Source organism: Schistocerca nitens, chromosome 2, assembly GCF_023898315.1.
Source record: "Schistocerca nitens isolate TAMUIC-IGC-003100 chromosome 2, iqSchNite1.1, whole genome shotgun sequence".
Lineage (NCBI taxonomy): Eukaryota > Metazoa > Arthropoda > Insecta > Orthoptera > Acrididae > Schistocerca > Schistocerca nitens.
The window spans coordinates 271,225,738-271,246,707 of NC_064615.1; the positions used below are offsets into that span (position 1 = coordinate 271,225,738).

At 41.1% G+C, this 20,970-nt stretch overlaps 1 protein-coding gene across 1 annotated transcript in view; it reads right to left on the reverse strand.

Annotated features, from left to right (window-relative positions):
* Positions 1-2,549: 2,549 nt before the first annotated feature.
* LOC126236013 (RNA polymerase-associated protein RTF1 homolog) overlaps positions 2,550-20,970 on the reverse strand; it is a 127,336-nt gene continuing 108,915 nt past the window's right edge. The window contains exons 12-14 of the mRNA XM_049945025.1: positions 9,597-9,737; positions 8,671-8,833; positions 2,550-3,287 (exon numbers count right to left, since the gene is read on the reverse strand). Of these exons, the coding sequence (XP_049800982.1) occupies positions 3,181-3,287; positions 8,671-8,833; positions 9,597-9,737 (411 nt within the window). The 3' untranslated portion in view covers positions 2,550-3,180. The remainder of the gene's footprint in view (positions 3,288-8,670; positions 8,834-9,596; positions 9,738-20,970) is intronic.

Here is a 20,970-nt window from a genome sequence, read left to right on the forward strand (position 1 = left end):
ATGGATTTCCACTGAGGAGTGTCCATACTGTAATGCACTACATTATATATCTAACTGTTCATCATGATCAGAGAAAGCATTTGTTCCCGGGGGAAATGATTATTTCCTTCTTTAAGCATCACCAAAGAAAACACTGTCAATTAGGGTACTACTGTTTCTATTCACCTTGTTGCAAATTTAACAACTGAGATCAAATTGTAGGATCCAAATAAGGTTTTCAGGTCATTTTTTCCTATCAGAATCCTTTAGAAATCTACACTGAAGTCACCACAGACTCTTAACTGCTTACTGCTGTCTGACACACAGTACAGTAAGAAATACAGATTCCTCATAAACATTCAAAATTTCCCAGTGGGCATCTATATACAGTTACAATTAAAGTGAACTATTTTTCATTATTAATTCACAAGCACAAACTTCTATGTGCTGATCACTACAAAATATACTTGTCTCAATGTTTATGAACTACTGCCTTAATATAATTATGTAACAAATCCTCCTTTTCCCATATTAGTAGTCATGCTTAAGCTGCTTTTATATGCAACTTATCAAACCCTGTGGTTATGTGGTGCTCAGATAGGCACCGAATGTTTATCTTTTCAGAGCTTTGAAAAATGTAGGAACAGACAAGAAGCTCTTGTATCTCATTATTAAGTCCTCTAATATTTTGATGAAAGAAGCTAACCTTATTTTTCTGTGCATTAAGCGTTTTATGGGATTCTTCTATTCTTTTAATCTTACAAAACCAGATGACTGAATACTGATTATAACCTAATAGAGGTACCCTCTGAGACCAGTAACCACAGGGATCTTGCTTTGTGCAGTGGTGGCTCCTGTGTATTATTTGCAAGAAACTCAGCCAACCTATCTTTCCCTCTCCTATACAAATATAGGACATGTTTAGTATATCCGCCGTCTCCCAATCGTAGAAACAAGCACTGCACTCATAGGAGATTTCATTTCAGTCAGCAACAGCCTGCTCAACCTAGTGTTCACACAGCTCACATCAGCATTAACCCAGGGCGGGTCATGGTGCTGCAAAACCTCCACAAAACTCTCACTTTGTGTGCAGTTGCTACTTCTATTTCATCCCGGTCACCCCTAATGCTGTAATTACTGTTCCTAGCCATGCTGTACCCTGTTTCACCTACTGTACTAAACTGATCCTCTTTGCCAAAATCTTTGCCCAAATTCCCAATGTTCTCTGTCACCTGGCTAAGGCTAGCACTTGGCTTTACAATTCTTGTGACCTGGTACCCTTTTCGTAAATGTCCCGTACCATCTGGCCTACACCCCTGTCGTGGTTACTACCTAGCAGCAAGACTCTTCTTCCTATTATCTTTTGGTACTGACCAACACTGAGTTTCTTTGCTACAAGTCTGTTGCACCCTGCTGTGAATACAGCTGTATGAGGCTCTTTGCCTCCTACTTCATATAACAAGTCAAATTGACTCAATACTGTTAGCTCGAATGCTGGCAAAGTTGAAGAGCTGTTCCCCTTTTGCACATTGCTTTTACCTTTACCAGTACCAAGAATATTTTCCCCCTTCAACCTATCTAGCTCACATTTCACATGTTTGAATTCAGGCTGAAGGGCACATCTTTGCTTGATGCTCACTGATTCTCTTGTCTTTTTTGCAGAGTTTGCAGTTCCACGGGAGGGCCTCGCTGAGATCCTGCCCCTCCCCCCCACCCCATCCAGTTCCCCACTAGTCACCCCAGCGAAATTCCAACCCTTAGTCTACACACACCACTCCCTCTTTGACTAGTCTATGGCAATATCCACACTTATCAAGCACTGCAACAGATTACAAGCTTAAAAACAGAATAAAAATCACTTAACACACTTTAAACAGCACGAATTTTCATTAGCTGCAAGCTGCAAAAATTATGCCTATAGGTTCGGGCTTCAAGTGTACGATAAAATGCAAAGTTAATTACTTACACTTGCAACAAGAACTCAGCACTCAGTTAACTGCAGCAGCTGTTAATTAACTTCATCACAATAGAATGTAGCTTTAATGTAAGCGAACTGTATGTAAACAAATTACTAATGACAAAGTTTCTAAAACAAATTAAGATTTACGCTACTTTCTGGAAATTTGAATTTAAAATTGTCTTGAGACATTCTGCTTAAATTGTTGTGCCAAAATGTATGCAAAAATATGACTACAATCCATCCTTACAATCTTCTGGCTCTTCTGGACTAATACGTAATGAAAAGCAATACCTTTAATACCAAGCTTAAAAGTGCACTAATAAATGTATTTAATGAGTAATTTGTACTAAATAACTGTTATTACAATCTAAATAACTTATCTTAATGAGTGTGCAAGAAATCTGATGTTTTGCCTGGCGCATGGCTGCCGACTGTTAGTTTCATTGCAATTTTCTAATCATTAAAATGATCCTAGAGATATGTCTGAGTGTAAATGATGTACTTCTTGACTGCTTGTGGATAAACTGTTGTTAATTCCTAAAATATCAGAGACACTTACAGAGGGCGTGCAAGAGAAGGGGCAATATATTGAGGCACCAGAAATACAGAATTGGTTTTTATACGAAATTGTTATTTTTATGCTAAACATTTTGTTATGTACAATGCAATATGTTAACACTAGATATATACTACAAGGAATTACTAATGAAAAATTAAAGGTTCACAATCATTCAAATAGTTAACAATAATACATATTGCATTATGGCAGTTTCAGCTCTAGTAGTTTTGGGAATAGCTTCCCCAATGGCAAACTTTTTGATTTTTGTACTTTGTGTCCTAAAGTTTACATTACACACAAAATGTCAATTTTAAAAAATATTCTTCAATACAAATATCACACTTTTTAATGTGGTGTATTAGCAGCATATTTATTCGTTATTTTTGCAGCGCCATAGCTCTGACTGTAAGCATAGCTAGACAACATAAATAACTTGTCCATTCACTTAAGAAAACTTTCAAGTCACAGGTTTTGTTCACATACACACAGTGAAATGTCTAACACCTACTAGACAGGATCCTGGAAAAAATCACTGTTAAATACATTTGAGTTTAGACACTTGGCTCTCAAATGCAGAGACCATATGTTCCGTACAAGGAAATACAGAAAGGTGAAAAACTGTACAACAGACGTGCACAATATAAATTGCAGCAACAATTACTGCAGTTAAGTACATTTGCTCTCAAATCAGTCCTCGTTTTTTCTTGTAGTCTTCCAAGTTAAGAGATCGCTTAGGCCCAGTGTCCTTTACCATTGTCATTGGTTTAGGAGTAACACTAACTGGGTTGCCTAGAAAAGAGGAAACAAATTAAGTCAACAAGAGAATAAAAAGTAACTTATCTTTGTTACACTACAAAAGGCAATGACAATTGGACATTGATCACATATCAGATATACAACAGATGTAAATCAAACCAACATATGCGACATTGAAAGTGATAAAAGGCGTAAGTACTACACTGGTCAACAGTGATTTTGTTGCCAATTAATTGACACTGAAGTTAGGATAACTTTATGGCCCTGAATTAGAATATGTCACTTGTTTTGCTAGACTGGCTTTATTTATTATGGTAACATACAATATGTAGATAAACAAACAAAAATTCAAAATATTAATTGAAATAGATTGTGTACATGGTCAAATGAAAATGAGAAAAACATATGAAAAGGATCACAAAAATGCAGTTTCATTGTTCATTCAGCATGTAATAGAAGAAGAAAAGGGGGGGGGGGGAAACCAGACAGGACAGTCATGCTGAAGATTCTAGAAATAGTCTGCCATCATGTGCTTGTCCTATCTACCTTGATATCATTCTTCCATCACCTGGAAATCTTGATGGAATCTTCCATTATTTTCCTCTCTGTAGTCACCAAGATTGTCTGGAAATTTATCAAGATGGCTGTGGAGATAGTGAATCTTAATGCTCACATTTGTCCCCAAGCTCTTTAAGTTTCTGAGCATGTTTCGCACCAGTTCCTCATAATTATGTGCTTTGTGGTTACACAAGAAATTCTTGATAACAGAGGCAAAACTGCTCCAGGCAGATGCTTCAATGCAACTCATAACTTTAATGAATTCCAAATCATGTATAAGCTTCCGAATTTGGGGACCATCAAATATACCAGCTTTTAATTTTTCATTACTGAGTCCAGAGAATGATTTGCATATATATTTGAAACAAGTCACAATTTTTGTCCAATGCTTTCACAAATTGCTTAATTAGACCAAGCTTGATATGAAGTGGTGGAAGAATGATTTTGTCCCTGTCAACTAATGGTTCTTTTAGGATATTAGCTGCTCCTACAGTAAAGCTATCTCTTGATGGCCATGAAACTTTTCCCCAGTTATCATGCTTTGCACTGCTGTCCCAAATGCAAATAATGAAGGGAATTTTGTATATCCACTTTTCTGTCCAAGCAAAAAGTTAACTATTTTTTAAATCAACACAGATAGGCCATTGGTATTGACTATAACGAAGTTTATGGATATCATCTGGATATTTACGTATTTGAAATTTCACTGAGTGGTCAATTGGGATGGATGTATAGCAGTTACCATTATGCAGCAATACACATTTTAGGCGTCTGGTTGAGCAATCGATAAAATGCCTTCCGTCTTGAGGTTGATATTTTAGTAGTAAACCAGGGATGTCACTGCAGTAAACACGTACATCATCTTGAAGTATGGAAATAGATCTTCTCTTGTCCAGTAATTCTTCTCATTTAATCTGGATGCCAAGAGTCCAGAAGACTGTTTAGAAAGATGGAGGTCTGTTATCAAATCGTTAAGCTCTTCCTGATTGAAGAGCTGATGTCTTGGGGAACTTCCTTTGTATTCAGATTCACTACTACTATAGTCTGATTTAAAGTAGTTGTCACTTGACGTTTGCGCTGCGAAGTTGCGGCGTTGTCACGTCAAGCACTGGCTGGAGGCAGCCGCCTCAGCGCATCGCTACCCCTGGCGATAGAAAATCGTTTTAAAGCCTGTATCTTCTACAAAAAGTAAGTGAAAAATTTCAAACCCACATATGATGTATATCTCTACAATGTCTGTCAATCTGTCAAATATCCATTCTTAATTTTAATTAGGACAAGAGTTACGTTAATTTGTTTGAAACCATTTAAATTCTCAATTTCGCAAGCAGCTTCTAACTTATCACGTCATTACTGAAAAACTATTGGTGTCACAGCAAAAAATTTTTTATCCATTCATTACCAAAACAATGCACTCGGCAAAGAATCCTTAAAAGTTTTCGTAGTGCATCACGTTTCCTGTATATAAATTTCTGAAAACAGCATTTTTCAGCAACCCTATCAGTACTGAACTCGAAACAAGTATGACGTTTAAAATCTCTATCTCCTATAAATATTATGTAAATATTTTGAAATTTACGTACAATATCGGTCTCAGTGGTATCTATAAGCAAATCAAATATCTTTTCTTAATTTTAATTAGGGCCGTTGTGTGTGAGAAATTTTCGCGTCCGGAAAAGTTTTCTTCCTTAGATTGCAAATCTCGAAAACTATTACACGCATTGAATAACATCTTGGTGTATATACAAAATGAAATAGAATTAAAATTCAGTCTAACTTACCGTAAGGGATGACGAGAGCTGGCCAAACGGTATTTCTTAGTCTCACAACAAGAATAAGAATTAATCGAAATAAATTCACAGACACAATATTTAATGGCAGTAAGTACACTACACACTAATCAGACAATGCGAAAATACCACTTAATTCAGAGTCAGTGAACTATCCGTGTCGCTGCTCGTATTGACAGATGTAATCAAGTCTTCGACAGTTTGTTGCAAGATACCTTCATTGTTCCATGCGTCACTCCTTTCACGTGATGCACTACCTTCTGCCAGTCTTCCGATGTCACAATTTCAACTGCCTCTTTCAAAAGGCGTTCCACTTCGGTTAATGTGAATTTTTTATTTTCTGCAGCAATATACCGTTTAACCTGAGCCCAAATCAGCTCTATCGCGTTGAAATGGCAACGGTAAGAAGGCAATCTGAGCACTTTATGCCCGTATTTTTTTGCTACTTCATCCACAATGTAAATCAGGTTCTTTGGCTTGTGTTGCGATACAAGTTCTAATAATTCTGCCCTTGTAAAATTACTGTCGAACTGCACCTTATGTTTCTGTAACCAGCTAACAATGTCGTTTTTCGTCGTTGCCTTTGTGGGTGCTTTGTCTTGTATTACTGAATGATAAGGAGCGTTATCCATAACAATGATAGTTTTTTGTTAAGTTCTGGGGCACACAGCCTTCAAACCATTTCACAAAAGTATTGTGGTTCATCTCTTCGTGGTAGTCAGAGGTGTTATTTGAACTGACTAATGACTACAGCAGTTGAGTCCCATAGTGCTCAGAGCCATTTGAACCATTTGTTATTTGAACTGAATAGCAGCAGACTATTTGTAATGAAATCTTTTGAATTTCCGGCATGTGCTACAATTATCCTTTTTCCTCTGCCAATCGGAGCTGCCATACTTCCGCTGATGGTACCCTTTTTTTAAACTGTGTCCTGCATTCACCCACGTTTCGTCAAGCCAAACGATATCATCAAAATTTGTCCCCACTAATTCTCTAAGAAAGCGGCATCGCCAGGCTGCAATATCTTGGCGTTCCATTAGTAACTTTCTGCCAGAGATGGATTTATAGCGAAATCCTAACATTTTCACGACTCGTAACAAAGACGATTTACTACCCTGAAATAGGTCAGCCGCTGTGAGGGTAGCATGTAGTTTTTTGAGTGTTGGATACTCCTTCCTCGAATAAAGTGCGTATATTTGACGACGACGAATGCCATCTTCCTGAAAAGAGACAAGTTTTGTGACCCTCTTCTCTAGTCGCCTCTTTTTCCCAGGTGTATCCAATTTAGATGATTCACTTGAGCCTTCTTTCGTCAATTTCTCCTTGCAGATTCTTATTACTGATCATTCGCTGACTTGCAGAGCAGCTGCCGTTCGCTCCAACACCTTATCCAAAGGAACGAGAGGCCCTCCTGCATCCCTCTCTCTCTCAAAATACTCCCTTAAGGAACACACGTATTCACGCGCCTGACTGCGTATAACAACGCCATGTCCGCCACTTTTTGGAGGTTTCATCAGACATCGTAAACACGCGAAACTACAAGTCACTCAAATCTCCCACCCGCACGTCTACAACGGCTCACTGAGGACTGGCTGGGCACAATGCCTTAGTCAGCTCAGCAGAGCGAAATGGCAACGCAGTGGCAGCCGACAGCGCCGGCTGCCATTGGTTTATTGGGGGTGGGAGCCCTGCAGCCCGTTGCCTGTCAGGTGACAACTACTCTAATCGGACTCTAGTGTTCAAGCCCTGCAAATCATCACCATCATCATCATCATCTGAAGGAAGTAGTTTTGGCAGTGGTGAACACTGGTATAGAAATGTCATCACTTTGTGGCATAGTCCGCCCTGCTGATTCTAAATGGGGATATTCCCACTTATGTTTCTTGTAGTGATTGAAACCTTTTACATTGACAATGCAAAAACAACATTCATTATGGCAGATCTCTGGCTCTCACCACACCACTGGCACTCCAAAGTATAAACTCTTTCGTTTACCAATAGGCCACAGTCATAAAGATTCGACACAGCTTATGCAAACTTTATGAGGAGCCCAATGTTTATCTTGGTCTCCGAGTTTAATCCCAAAATACGCAAGTCAATGCTGTTCTTGCAGAGTGTATTCTCCACAAATATAGCAGAACGCACTCCTTGAAATTGTGAGACAAGAGGGCGCCTCAAATTACTACCACATTCCATAATCTCACCTTCTCCTCTATAACGTGTAACGAAAACAATATTACATTTGTACACATGCAATCACAAAATACAAAATGAATAGGCATAAAGAATTATGGAATTCACAACTGATTTACTGATAATTTAACGATTACACATGAGAGATAGCATGCATCTAAGAAACTAGAGTGAATTGGTCAAATCTGTTTTCAGCGTACCAAATATACCCAGTATACGTTCAAATGTTCCTGCCAACAAGAATTTTTATTATTTTTATTTTTTTAGCTGCATTATCATTCTAAAGAACTATCACCCCATTAGGCTTGATCACAGTTCAACTATAATAACTTATTCCTATGTGAAGTTACAGTTTTTTAGCTAAAGAATTTTGTCTGAACTTCCGTTTGCAATAGCAGTTAAAAATAGTGCCTTTAGCATTTCCCATGTTGATACTGACTGATGCTGCAAGAGTAATTCTACAAATGTTTGTTTTATATATAGTGAAAATGCCATGAACATGCATCATTTCATGTGCCACAAAAGCAACTGGATCTATGAACACTGAGGTAAGTACAATAGACACATTTATGCAAAATGAAAATATGATGTTCGGAAGGCATTGTCACAGAAGTTAAAGAGAATTGATAGTCATGTCACAGTTCTAGGTTGCTTGGTGAAATTCCCAATGATATTAAAGTTCACATTAAAAAGGGAGGGAGGGGATACTGAACACACTTTAACCTTTTAGAGTTAATTAAAAGTGTTTAGGTTTTCGAGAAATTTGAGCTAAATAAATAATTCAGCAATGCCAGGTAATCAGTTAGTGATAATTATACAAAGCATTTGTAAATGAGAGAAAACTTGTTTTTAATAATCTCGTATTCTGTACTTACTATGAAGAGGGACCTCAAGATCAATCTTGATGTCAAAGTCATGGGCAGAGAACAGGTCATCAGTCTTTGAAAGTTTTGAACTTTCCTTTTTCTTCTCAGGTGACTTTTCCTTTTCCTTATTGGCAGGTGCCTCTGATATAGGAGACTGTTCTGCTTCTTGAATCTGCAACAATTTTATTACCAGTACTCTTACAGTTCTCCCTGAGTCATTCTTTATGATTATTTCAGCAGGCTACAATACTGAAAAGCTCTACACAATATATAACAAACAAATAAACACACACACACACACACACACACACACACACACACACACACACACACACTTGAACTGATAAATTACAGATAGTGTACTGATAAACTAGTACTTGATCAGTTCATAGGCAAGGCCTTAATTAGGCAAAACTTTTAATACTGCCGATAGACATATAAAAATCATAGCTTTCTGAACTATTATTGGCCTTCAGGTACAGTAATCCCATCAGTTGTTACCTTTCTCCTTGTAATTCCTGCACCCTCACTTCTGATACCCTTCTACATGAACACATATATTTCTCCTTTTTTCTAATTTGAATCTTTCAGTTTCTCCATCACTCTTTTTTTCTGGGGCAATTTTATTTCCATTATATGCTACCACTTTCTAAATTGCAACATATTTATATTTCACTCATTTATCACAACTATTCTCTTCTGCATTGTAATATATTTCCCCTACACCTTTTGCCTCCATAAGCCCCTGTGCAGCTGTGGCATTACTGGCAGAAATGTTTTGCCATTTGCTGGAACTATGAAAGTCACTATGAAAATAAGGATGGCCATGTTAGTACCTGATCTCACCCAATGTCCAGTAACAGTGGCAGTAAGAGTTCACATGTAAGAGTACTTTTATATATAAAGTAATTACAGCACAATATTTAATGTCTTACCTTCTTCTCAGTTGGTGCTGGAAGTTTTTCAGGTGGTGGTTCATCTTGTTGACCCTGAACTTTGAAGACCATGCGAGGCTTTGTATGGCGTCGTGTGAAAGGGTCTTCTATAACTTTTCCTTTATTGGCTCTAACTTCTTCCTGGGGAGAGAAAATATTACAATAAAGACATACTATTTTCATATAACAAAATGAAGCTGTGTAGTTTGCAATACAATATGTACAATTACGTAACACAGACACCTAGAAAACGATAGCAGTTCTCACGAGTGTATTCATAAGACTTCACATATATTTCAAGGGCCAACCAGAGTCTAATGGGAACTTGTTTCCGTAGTACGTATTTTCCAGGAAGTTCCAAGATGCCAGTCCTGCACAATAAGCAACGAAGCTTCTGTGGTACTTTAACACCAGTATATTAACAGAAAAAATAGCTTTGTGTTGACCGGAGAAATGTACTTGGTTAACTCCATGACAAAGTAATGGCTGTGAAAGAACAGTTCTGAATACGAAATTGCAGAAATAAGGCAAGCTACACACACACACACACACACACACACACACACACACACACATTGAAAGTGGGATGGGGAAGGGGGAGTGATAGGAGGGTAAAGGTGTGGAGGAGGCAGAAAGAGCACTGTCCAGTGGAGCATACAGCGACTGCCCAGTGGCAGAACAAGGCAACATGTGAAGGCTGTGGGGGAGGGAGACGGGAAGGGAGATCGGGAAAGGAGATCAGCTGAGAAGGGAAAGAGACAGGTGCATGCACTGGCAGAGAATAGTGCAGAATGAGGGTGAGAGGATGTGGATTAGGAGGTGGTGAAAGGACAGAGGGAGCGGAAATGGTTTGATGGAGGCTGTGGGAACAGTAATTTACTGTAAGTTGAGGGCAAGATAAGACACATGGAATTTCTTGTAATTTCAACTACAATCTGTGCAGTTCAGAAAGAAGGGGAGGATCCACAGGACCCCAGCTGTCCAGATAACACTGAAATCAAGCATGTTATGTTCAGTTTCATGTTATGCCACAAGATGGTCCATTTTGCTCATGGTCCAAGTTTGGCAGTAGCCATTCATCCTGCTTGATAGTCACATCAGTACAAAAAGTTGTGCAACGATTGCAGCACATGTTGTATATAGCTTGGCTGCTTTCACAGGTGACCCAGCCTCTAATGGGGTAGGACTGGGACAGGACTGGGACAGTAAGTGCTGGGTGGGCAGACTGGGCCAAGTGATGACATGTCCGCAGTGACAAGAACACTCTTGCCCAGTATGCTGAAGGCCTTACAAAGACCATCACAAACAGGCACTAGCCCCCAGACCTAGCCTGGTTGGTTAGTTGGTTTGGGGTATAAAGGGACCAAACTACACGCTCATCAGTCCCTTTTTCCTGATGCAAGCAAGGTTCAAGGTACAAAAACACGCAAAGTACGTTTGAGAAAGTGAAAGTGGAAAACATACACTACAAGGGAAAGAAGAAGAAGGTATTAAAACCATAAAGCAGATGGTTTGAGCTGGCTGATCACAATAATAAAAGAGGATGAGCCAGCCACTCTGTAACACATCAAAATGTCCACCCCAAAAAGACAAGGCGAGATGAACACATGTAGGGAAAAGATGACCAACAAGACAAACAAGTGCAAAGAAAGTATGACAGAGTTAAAATGGAGGGAGGGCGGCGGCCTCCTAAAGATGGCTAAATGCCCATGCTTAGATGGTATGATTCTTTCTTTCATTTTTTTAAAAAAAAAAACCACCTCACAAATAAAACTTAATCTGCTGTTGAGGCACTGTCGCCCAACACCAAAGGTAAGATACTGGGCAGTTCACCACAGAGGGACTAAAAGTGGCCAGTCCAGCAAGATGTGGACAACAGTCATATGTGAGCCACAGTGACACTGAGATGGGTCCTCGTGACGGAGGAGGTAGCCGTATGTAAGCCACATATGGCCAATGCAGAGCCAGGAGAGAACCACAGAGTCCCTGCGAGAGGCCTGCATGGAAGTCTTCCACAAATGCTTAGTTTCCTTAATGGAACACAGTTTGTTGCATGTACTGAGATTATGCCATTCCGTCTCCCAAAGATGAAAAACCTTGTGGCGTAATAGCAATCGCATGTCAGTTATGAGGATGACGATCTTCAGAGGCAGTTTCCGTGTAGCCTGTTTGGTCAGCCGGTCGGCAAGTTCATTTCCTGGGATTCCGAACTGGCCTGGGGTACACACAAACACCACGGAATGACTGGACCGTTCCGGGTCATAGATGGACTCTTGGATGGTCACTACCAAAGGATGGTGGGGGGTAGCACTGGTTGATAGCTCGTAGACTGCTCAAGGAGTCAGTAAAGAGAGGAAACGACTCGCCAGGGCATGAGCGGATGCGCTCAAAGACCATGAGAAATGGCTGCTAGCTCTGCAATGAAAACACTGCAGTCATCTGGCAAGGACTGCTGTTCAATATGTCCTCCATGAACATACGCAAAGCTAACTGTACCTTCAGCCATCGAGCTGTCAGTGTAAACCACTTCATGGCCCGGTACATGTCAAGAATAGAGAGGAAGTGACATTGAAGAGCTGCAGAGTTAACCGAGTCCTTAGGACGATGTGAAAGGGCCAGGTGAAGCATTTGCCTACGTGTACACCATGGAGGTGTACGTGAATGGACCTCGAGTATAGGTGATAAACACAAGGACTCCACTACAGACAGAAGAGATTGGATGCAAACCACAATCTTAAGCCCTCACCTGGGCCTCCGATGTGGGAGATGAACCGCTGTGGGTGGGAAAAGGAAACGGTAATTCGGATGCTCAGGAGAACTACGAATGTGTGCATCGTAAATGGCGAGCAGTTGTGCACGCCTAACCTTCAATGGAGGGACTCCGGCCTACACCAGGATGTTGGTTGCTGGACTCGTCCTAAAACCTCCTATTGCCAGTCGAACACCACAGTGGTGCACTGGATCGAATATACACAAAGATGAGGGCACCGCTGAACCATAAACCAGACTCCCATAGTCATGGCAGGATTGAACATGGGCTCTGTAGAGGTGGAGCAGTGTAGAGCAATCTGCACCCCAGTTGGTGTTGCTCAGGCAGCGGAGGGTACTGAGGTACTGCCAGCACTTCTAATTCAGATGACAAGGATGAGGAAGCCACGTCCATCGGGCGTTGAAAACCAGTCCTAAGAATTGATATGTCTCCTCTACAGTGAGTGGATCGTCATTAAGGTAAAGTTCTGGTTCTGGATGAACGGTACAATGTCAACAGAAGTGCATGAGACACTACTTCACAGTTGGAAACGAAGCCATGGGCTAGAGCCCATGACTGCGCCTTGTGGAGGCTCCCTGTAGGCGCCGCTCAGCAACACCACTACTGGAGGAGCAGTACGAAATGCAGTTGTCTGCATACAGAGAAGGTGAGACAGACGGCTGCTGCTAGATGGTTAATGGCCACTACAAATAGAGACACACACAATATAGAGCCCTGCGGGACCCCATTCTCCTGGATATGGGGGAACTATGGGAGGCACCAACGTGGGCACAGAAAGTACAGAGCGATAGGAAATTTTGGATAAAAATAGAAAGCAGGCCCCAGAGACCCCACTCATATAATTTGGCAAGGATATGATATCGCCAAGTTATGTTGTAAGCTATTCTTAAATCAAAAAAGATGGCAACCAGGTGTTGGCGTCTGGAAAAGGCTGTTCAGATGGCAGACTCAAGGGAAATGAGATTACCAGTGACCGAAAACGTAGGAAAGTTTTAGGGAGTAGTTGAATCAGTGCAGACAATGCAGGTCAGGACATAGACACAAACTCCACCTGACACACTATTACAGTCACAACGGTTCTTGTAATATCCTCTATAGCTGCAGAGGGCAGGGGTCCACATTGCCGGGAACCAGGTTTTCTGGAGGGCAATGCAGAAAGCAGAAATAAAGCTTAACAGTTGCCGTAGCTCAGCCAGGTGATGGAAAAACCAGATCAATTCCACTGGAGGATGACATTATTGTGAGGCTGGGAAGACATGAAGCCCGCGAAGAGGCAGGTTATGCTTCAGGGTCACCTACTGCCACCAAGTGAGAATGTGTATTATTTCTCATTGTGGATGAGGCATCAGTGAGATCCAGGTTCTCAGGGCACGCTAAGATCTCCACCTCATCCTCAGGTGCAGAACTGGTAGGGAATGGTGGTGTTCGGGCCACCGGAGGGTCCTTTCTCTTTGTAGACTTCTTTGTTTGCTTGCTCTGTCGCTCCTCTAAAGCGGCTTGCTGGGAGGACTTCTCCAAAGTAGCTTCAGGTACGGATGAAGACCATGAAGCTCTTAGTCCAGCAGCTTCTGGCTCCTTTAGCTACTGGCGAGTGTCCGCTGTGACAGTAGTGCGGACTTTAGGAGAGGGGTTTCCAAGGGACTCCTTCTGCATGAGAGGAGCTGGAGAAGGCCGTTGCTTCTCCGGCTGGGGGGAGGGGACCTATGTCCTCTGCGTTAGGAGGGCTTTGCTCCCAAAGTAGGTACTTAGGGAGCAATGGAAGGAGATTTTCCCCCTACCATCAAGGGGGTGGATGTTGACTGGAGGCCTGGAGGTAATGGTAATGTAGCTGCAGCGTATGTGGACATCAACCGAACAGGGTTTAATCGATCAAATTTATGTTTAGGCTCTTGGTAGGTCAATCGGTCCAGAGTCTTTTACTCTGTGATTTTCCGCACCTTTTGGAGTACTGCGCAGTCTGGCGAGCAGGGGAAGTGCTGGTCTCCACAGTTAGTGCAAGTGGGAGGAGGCGCACATGGAGTATCTGGATGCAGTGGATGTCCGCAGTCTCGATATGTGGTGCTGGAAGTGCAGTGGGAAGACATGTGCCCGAATTTCCACCACTTAAAGCACTGCATATGGGGAGGGACATATGGTTTAACATCACAGTGGTAAACCATCACCTTGACCTTTTCAGGCAATGAATCACCCTCAAAGGCCAAGATGAAGGCACCGCTAGCAAACCTGTTGTCTTTGGGTCCCTTGTATTCACACTGGATGAAATACACACCCTGCCGTTCTAGATTGGCACGGAGCTTGTCATCAGACTGCAAGAGGTGGTCGCGATGGAAAATAATCCCCTGGACTATGTTGAGACTTTTATGGTGAGTGAAAGAAACAGGGATATCACCCAGACTGTCACAAGTGAGTAACTCCGAGGATTGTGCTGGGGATGCTGTCTGAATCAAGACTACACCGCTTCTCACCTTAGACAGCACTGTCACTTCCCCAAACGTATCCTGAAGAAGTTCAACAACCAATTGAGGCTTCGTAGGCAGAAAGGAGTCCCCGTCCATTCCGTTACAGACTAAATACCGAGGTGAACAAGGCTTATCTTCTTTCTGTAGCCCTTCATTCCTCCCAAGGTGTAGCGAGGGATGGAAACAATTTAGGGTTGTATCTGTCAACACTGTATACTCGATCTTGCCCTTCTTAGAGACAGCTGGCGCCATACTGTCAACAGCAAGAGATGACTCAGTCTGCTTCATTGCGGGTCATCCGCCCTGATGCCACCTACTCCGATCAGGGGCAGCCCCCCACAGGCGCTTCCAGCTACAGCAAAGGCCACCTGGCACGATGGCTGTTGCCAGGAGTCCTGATGCCCCAGGAAGACAGGCACCTACTCCTTGGCATATGTGGGGAGTTTACAGCTCACACATCAGCAGAGCGATCCCTGTGTTGTCATGGGGCTACCACCAAATGGGTACATGACTACTCCACCATAATGTACAGGCTACCGTGCTGGATATTGGGCACAGAGAAATCCAATATTGTCATGGGGCGAAAGAGGACAGGAGACAACGGACAAAGATGACATACCCTGGAAAGTTTCCTCGCCCAAATAGTTGAATTGCAGGTGAGGATGCAAAGCCATGACAAGAGGTTCAGGAGATCAAATCTAAGAGCACTACAGATATCTCATGCACCACATAAGGCGTCCTTCCCCATATGGCTCGCGCTTCTGTAAAATTGGAAAGTGGCAGGTCAAACCATAAAATGGGACCTGAACTTATAGGGCCAAAAAAGTGAGAGACCCCTTTTAGTCGCCTCTTATGACAGGCAGGAACACCTCGGGCCTATTCCAACCCCCAAACCTGCAGGGAGCACCTAGCCTGCAAACAAGTTTCCTCTGCCATATGCCCTTACACAATCAATCCTTCCAGCAGCTCCAAGAACCAGCTACAAAGGTACACCTCATCCATCACCCAACACCACCCCAGCATGCAACAACTGAACTGAATCCATTGTCAGGGCTTTGATGATTTATCATCACGCTCTGAAAGAGGGACAACCTATTCAATATCCCTACCATCCCATCTAAAGTGGTTTTCCATCACACACCCAACTTCCACAACATCCCAGTCAAGCCATATGCCACTCCAAAACCTAAACCCTTGCCACAGGGAACATGTCCCAGTGGAAGCCCCAGGTTCAAGATCTGCCCTATTCACCTACCCCACTCCAGATTGCTGCTTTTGTTCAACCCAAAAGTTGCCTTCTGGCTGTAGGGGTCAGATATAGTAGGCATATGTGCATGATATATGCTTGCTTGTGTGAATGTGTAATAGTCTTTTCATCGTGACTGTCTGCAACTCCATGTGTCATCTGTACAGCGAGTAGCAATCTGTCCTTTTTATAATATTGTTGATATTCCATCTTGGAGTTTCCATTGTTTATTCCATCTTGGAGTTTCCATTGTTTAAGTAAAGAAAATGGTTTGTTATAAATGTGATACTGATATAGATATTATGCAAATACTGTGTTATACAAAGGGAACAAAGTAACAATGATGGAAAGTGCAGGATGGAATAATAATATGGAAAAGATTGCTATTCACCATGTAGAGAAGGCATTGAGATGCAGACAGGCACAATGAAAGAGACTGCTAAAATATTAAAGCTTTTTGCAGCAGCAGCAGCAGCATGCACGCACATGACTGCATCTGACGGAGCACTCATCTCCTGTGGTGGGGGTAAGGAGGCAGCACATGACAGGAAGGGAAAGGGATAGTACAGTATGGGTAAGGAAAATGCTAGTGCTGCCTGTCTGGTGTGCAAAAATTAAGTGGGGATACAACGGGGCTGTTAAGTGCAGTGTTGGGAGGCTGTGTTTGGTTGGGTAGGTGGCAGAAAGTGGGGCAGGGATTTAATGCTGTTATATGCTTCATGTTCAATGGTGAATTTGATATTTTTCTCAGATTTGCTGCTAATGTGTCAATTTTCTCACTCTGTCATCCAAACGCTTTTTAAAGTTGATGTTTTTGCCAATGGCAAGATTATTAATTTTGAAAAAAATGGTTGCTCTAAGTGGTCTACACAAGTAAGTGTGTGTTCACATACCTCCGCCATACCCAGTTTCTTGTGTTATAAGTAAATTATTCCTAATTATATTTATGGTGCCCTCTAATGGAATTTTGGTGTAGATGTTTACAATGTCAAGAAATGTAAATCTCGATATCAGTGGAATGTGCACATCTTTAAATATGTCCATGGGTTCACGTGTGTTCTTAATGAAGAAAATGCTTTCACAAGCATACTGGGTGTTAAGACAAGCTAGAATTTGTTTCATCTACGTGAAGGGCTGTTCCTAGAATTTACGATGGAAATTGTGGGTCAATACAACAACAACACATAATGAGACACATGTAATTCAAGAGACATCCCAGGCAATCAGTGAAATCTCATTAGTACTCATTACTGTTTTCCCATCCATTTTTAGAAGTTCCAATTCCAAATGCATTAAACCAACATTAACACGACTTGTTTGTATGTTCTCCCTACCTGCTTAGTATGTTCAAATTTGCCAATGTTTTTCAGTGCCGGCAACTGTGCACATCTTAAGCTATCATAGAAATGACTCATTTGACAAGCGGAAGTACAGCGAAGTACTATAGTTCGTAAAAAGGCTGGCGATAGCTCCGATGACTTGCAACCTATCAACAAGTGCCAATCGGAGGCAGTAGTTATGTAATGGCCAAAAAAACTATAAACCAAGTGTAACTCAGTAGCTGGTCTCTGTTCGTGTATGGTATAGTGAGACTTTGGTGTTTGATTAACTCTCAGTGTGCGATTTCCTTTTTGTGTTGAAAATATTATTGATACGCCATGGATGGATAAGAAGATAGTGAGGCAGTTCACTAATGAAGGAAAGTGGAACATTATTCAGGAAATAGATGAAAATCCACAGATGAAGTGTGTTGATATTGCACAAAAACTGTACATTTCCCCACTGACATTAAACACAATAGTAAGCAAGCGAAAAGTAAATGAAGCTGCATGCCTGGAAGGTGGAAACAGTATTAAAAAAAGTGCACAATGGTCAATTTTCAGAACTGGAAAGTTTCCCACTGAAGTGGCTTAAGCAAGCTCACCCAACAAACATTCCAGTTGATGGAACTGTGGTTCATGCTACATATTTGGCACAAAATTTTGGACTCTTTAAGATTTCAAGGCATTCAGTGATTGGATCAAAAGGTTTAAGAGCTGACAATGTAGTATATGAATATGTTTGAAGTGAGACTGGAAGCGTGAATATTGAAACTGTTGTCATGAAAAAAAATCACTGAGAGGTAAAGTCCTAATGGTATTTTTAATGCAGACAAAACAGGCCTATTTTTTCACCTTCTGTGTCCCAAGACATTGATTTCAGAGGAGAGAAATTCAGCAAAGAGAGACTGACTGTTCTATTGTGTTGCAATGCAAGTGGAACAGAAAATTGGGTGCCCCTAGCAATTGGCAAAGTGATAAGTCCACGACGTTTCAAAAATGTGCAGACATTGCCATGCAAATACACATCTAATACGAAAGCATGGGCAACAACAAATACATCTGAGGAATATCTGTGCACTTGGTATGCAGGATTGGGTGTCCGAAACAGGGAAATCACCCTCTCTATTGACAAACATACAGCACATCCTCAAGATACGATGTATCTTTGTAATATAAATGTAGTGTTTTTTCCTGCCAATGTACAAGCCATCTTCACCCACTATCGAGGCATTACAAAATTTCTGAAACAAAAATACAGTAAAATTCTTGTAAGGAAGAGGCTGTTTTGTTTTCAAAGTACAACAAAAAGAGTGATGATCCTGGATGCTATGCAATTTGTGAGAAATGCATGGAATTCCATGCAAGAAAGCACAATATCATGCTGTTTTCAGAAGGCTGGCTTTAATTGGATACTGGCACTTACAGGAGAGATCATGCCATAAAACAACAAAATCACAGAAGACATCACCTCACAAAACAATGAAATTGCGATTGAACAATGGCAGCAGATAATGGGGCAAGATGAAAATACTGTATGCCGTAGCTTCAGTGATTACGCTGAGTGTGACAGGTGGGAAGGAGGGAAGTAAAAAGACTGGGTGAATGTATGAAATAGAGGGCTGTCTAGTGCTGGAATGGGACCAGGGAAGGGTCTAGATGGGAAGGACAAGGATAAATGAAGGTTCCCATAACTCTCCAGGTCTTAACCTTCGTTAGCCATTGTCCTTACCCTTCTAGCCCCTTCTCTGGTCCCATTTCAGCATTACACGGCCCTCCATTCCACCAATGCACCTGCCTTCTTACTTCCTCCTTTTCTGCTATCCCCTCCACTGCCCTACATCTAACCTCCTAATTGCACCTAGCTGCCCACCCTCTCTCCACATCGTTCCTGAGCTCCCACCCTCCACCCCTACCTTGCCTTCCCTCTTCCTCCCCAGCCCAGCCTCCTCCTACCCCTACCACCCAGTTGCCTCTCCCATCATGCACAGCTGCTTGCTGTCTGGCTTCAGCTGCCAGAGACGGTTGTGTGTGTGTGTGTGTGTGTGTGTGTGTGTGTGTGTGTGTGTGTGTGTATTTCCAACAAAGGCCTCTTTGGCCATAAGATCACTTTCCGACAGTGTTTTTCGTGTGCCTATCTCTGACTCAGTATCTCTGTTATACGGTGAGTAGCAACTATCCTTTTCATAATATTGTTATTTTCTGTTGAAAAACCTTGCTGAAAAACAAAGTGGTATTTTGTTAGCACTTTATTTTTGCAAATATATGAAGCTATTCTTTAATACTTTCCTTTTCAGAAAGTTTTGGACAAAGCTGTCAGAAGTGAGATTGGGCGGTAGTCGGCATAGACCTATCCCCCTTCTTATGCAATGCTTTAAAATAGCATATTTCAATCTATTAGGAAAAAATGCCCTGCTGTAGTGAGCTATTTCATATGTGGCTGAGAGTCCTACTGTCTGTCGGGAATAAGCTTTTTGTACTTTGTTGGAGATGCCATCAATTACAAGCAACCTTTTACTTTTGTGACAGTTTATTACTTTCCTAACTTCAAAAGGAGAGGTGGGTAGAATTTCAGTTTTATAAATTGCATATGTATTGCCTCTTCCATATATAGCTTTGCCTTTTCTAATGAAAATCGGGATCCTACTTTCTCCACAACACTCAAAAAATTATTACTAAAAATATTTCAATCAGTCATTTTGTTAATAAACTTTTCATCCAATCTGATGGTAATACTGTCTTCTTGTGCTATTGGTTGTGCTGTTTCCCTTTCAACAGTATCCCAAATTGTTTTAATTTCATTATCAGAGTTGATGATGTCAAACATACAACTAGACTTTTTAATAACTTTCTTTAATAATACTGTAGTTTTTATAATATTTGACTGTTTTTGGGTCGTTACTCTTTCTTGCCATTAGATACTTTTCCCTTTCCAGTTAGAAGATATTTTGATCCTTTTAGTGTCTTTTTTTTTACATGGTTTCTTACAATTATATTTATCTGTTTTCTTAGGGAAACTGTTTTCGAAAATACTATTTTAAATTAGCATCAGGTTCCCAGTACGCATCATCCCCATCTAACCGAACACACCATTTCAGAGGACTGTTGTACATTACAGTATGGAGCTATATCATTCACTGTAACTAGCTGTGCATCATGATCAGAAAGACCATTCTTAAGAGGATAAATGTTTATTTGATCAAATTTATCTTGGTCTATGAAAATATTATCTATTAGTGTGCTACTTTCCTGTATAACCTGAGTAAGAAATTCAATAACTGATGTTAAATTGAAAGAACTGAGTAATACCTTAAGACAATTCTTTCCATCAGACGCTTTCATAAAATGTACTTTGAAATCCCCAAAAATAACAACTTGCTTCTGACTGACATCACAATAAGGAATCCAAGCTTTTCAGAAATCACTGAAAATTTCCCAATAGGGTCCTATGCACAGTTACAATTATAAAATTACCATCATTTAGTTTAAGCACACATGCTTCTATACATTGCTCTACACAATTTTTTTTAGTTTCCTAATTTTCCACACTATGATAATTTTTAGCATATATGGCAACTCC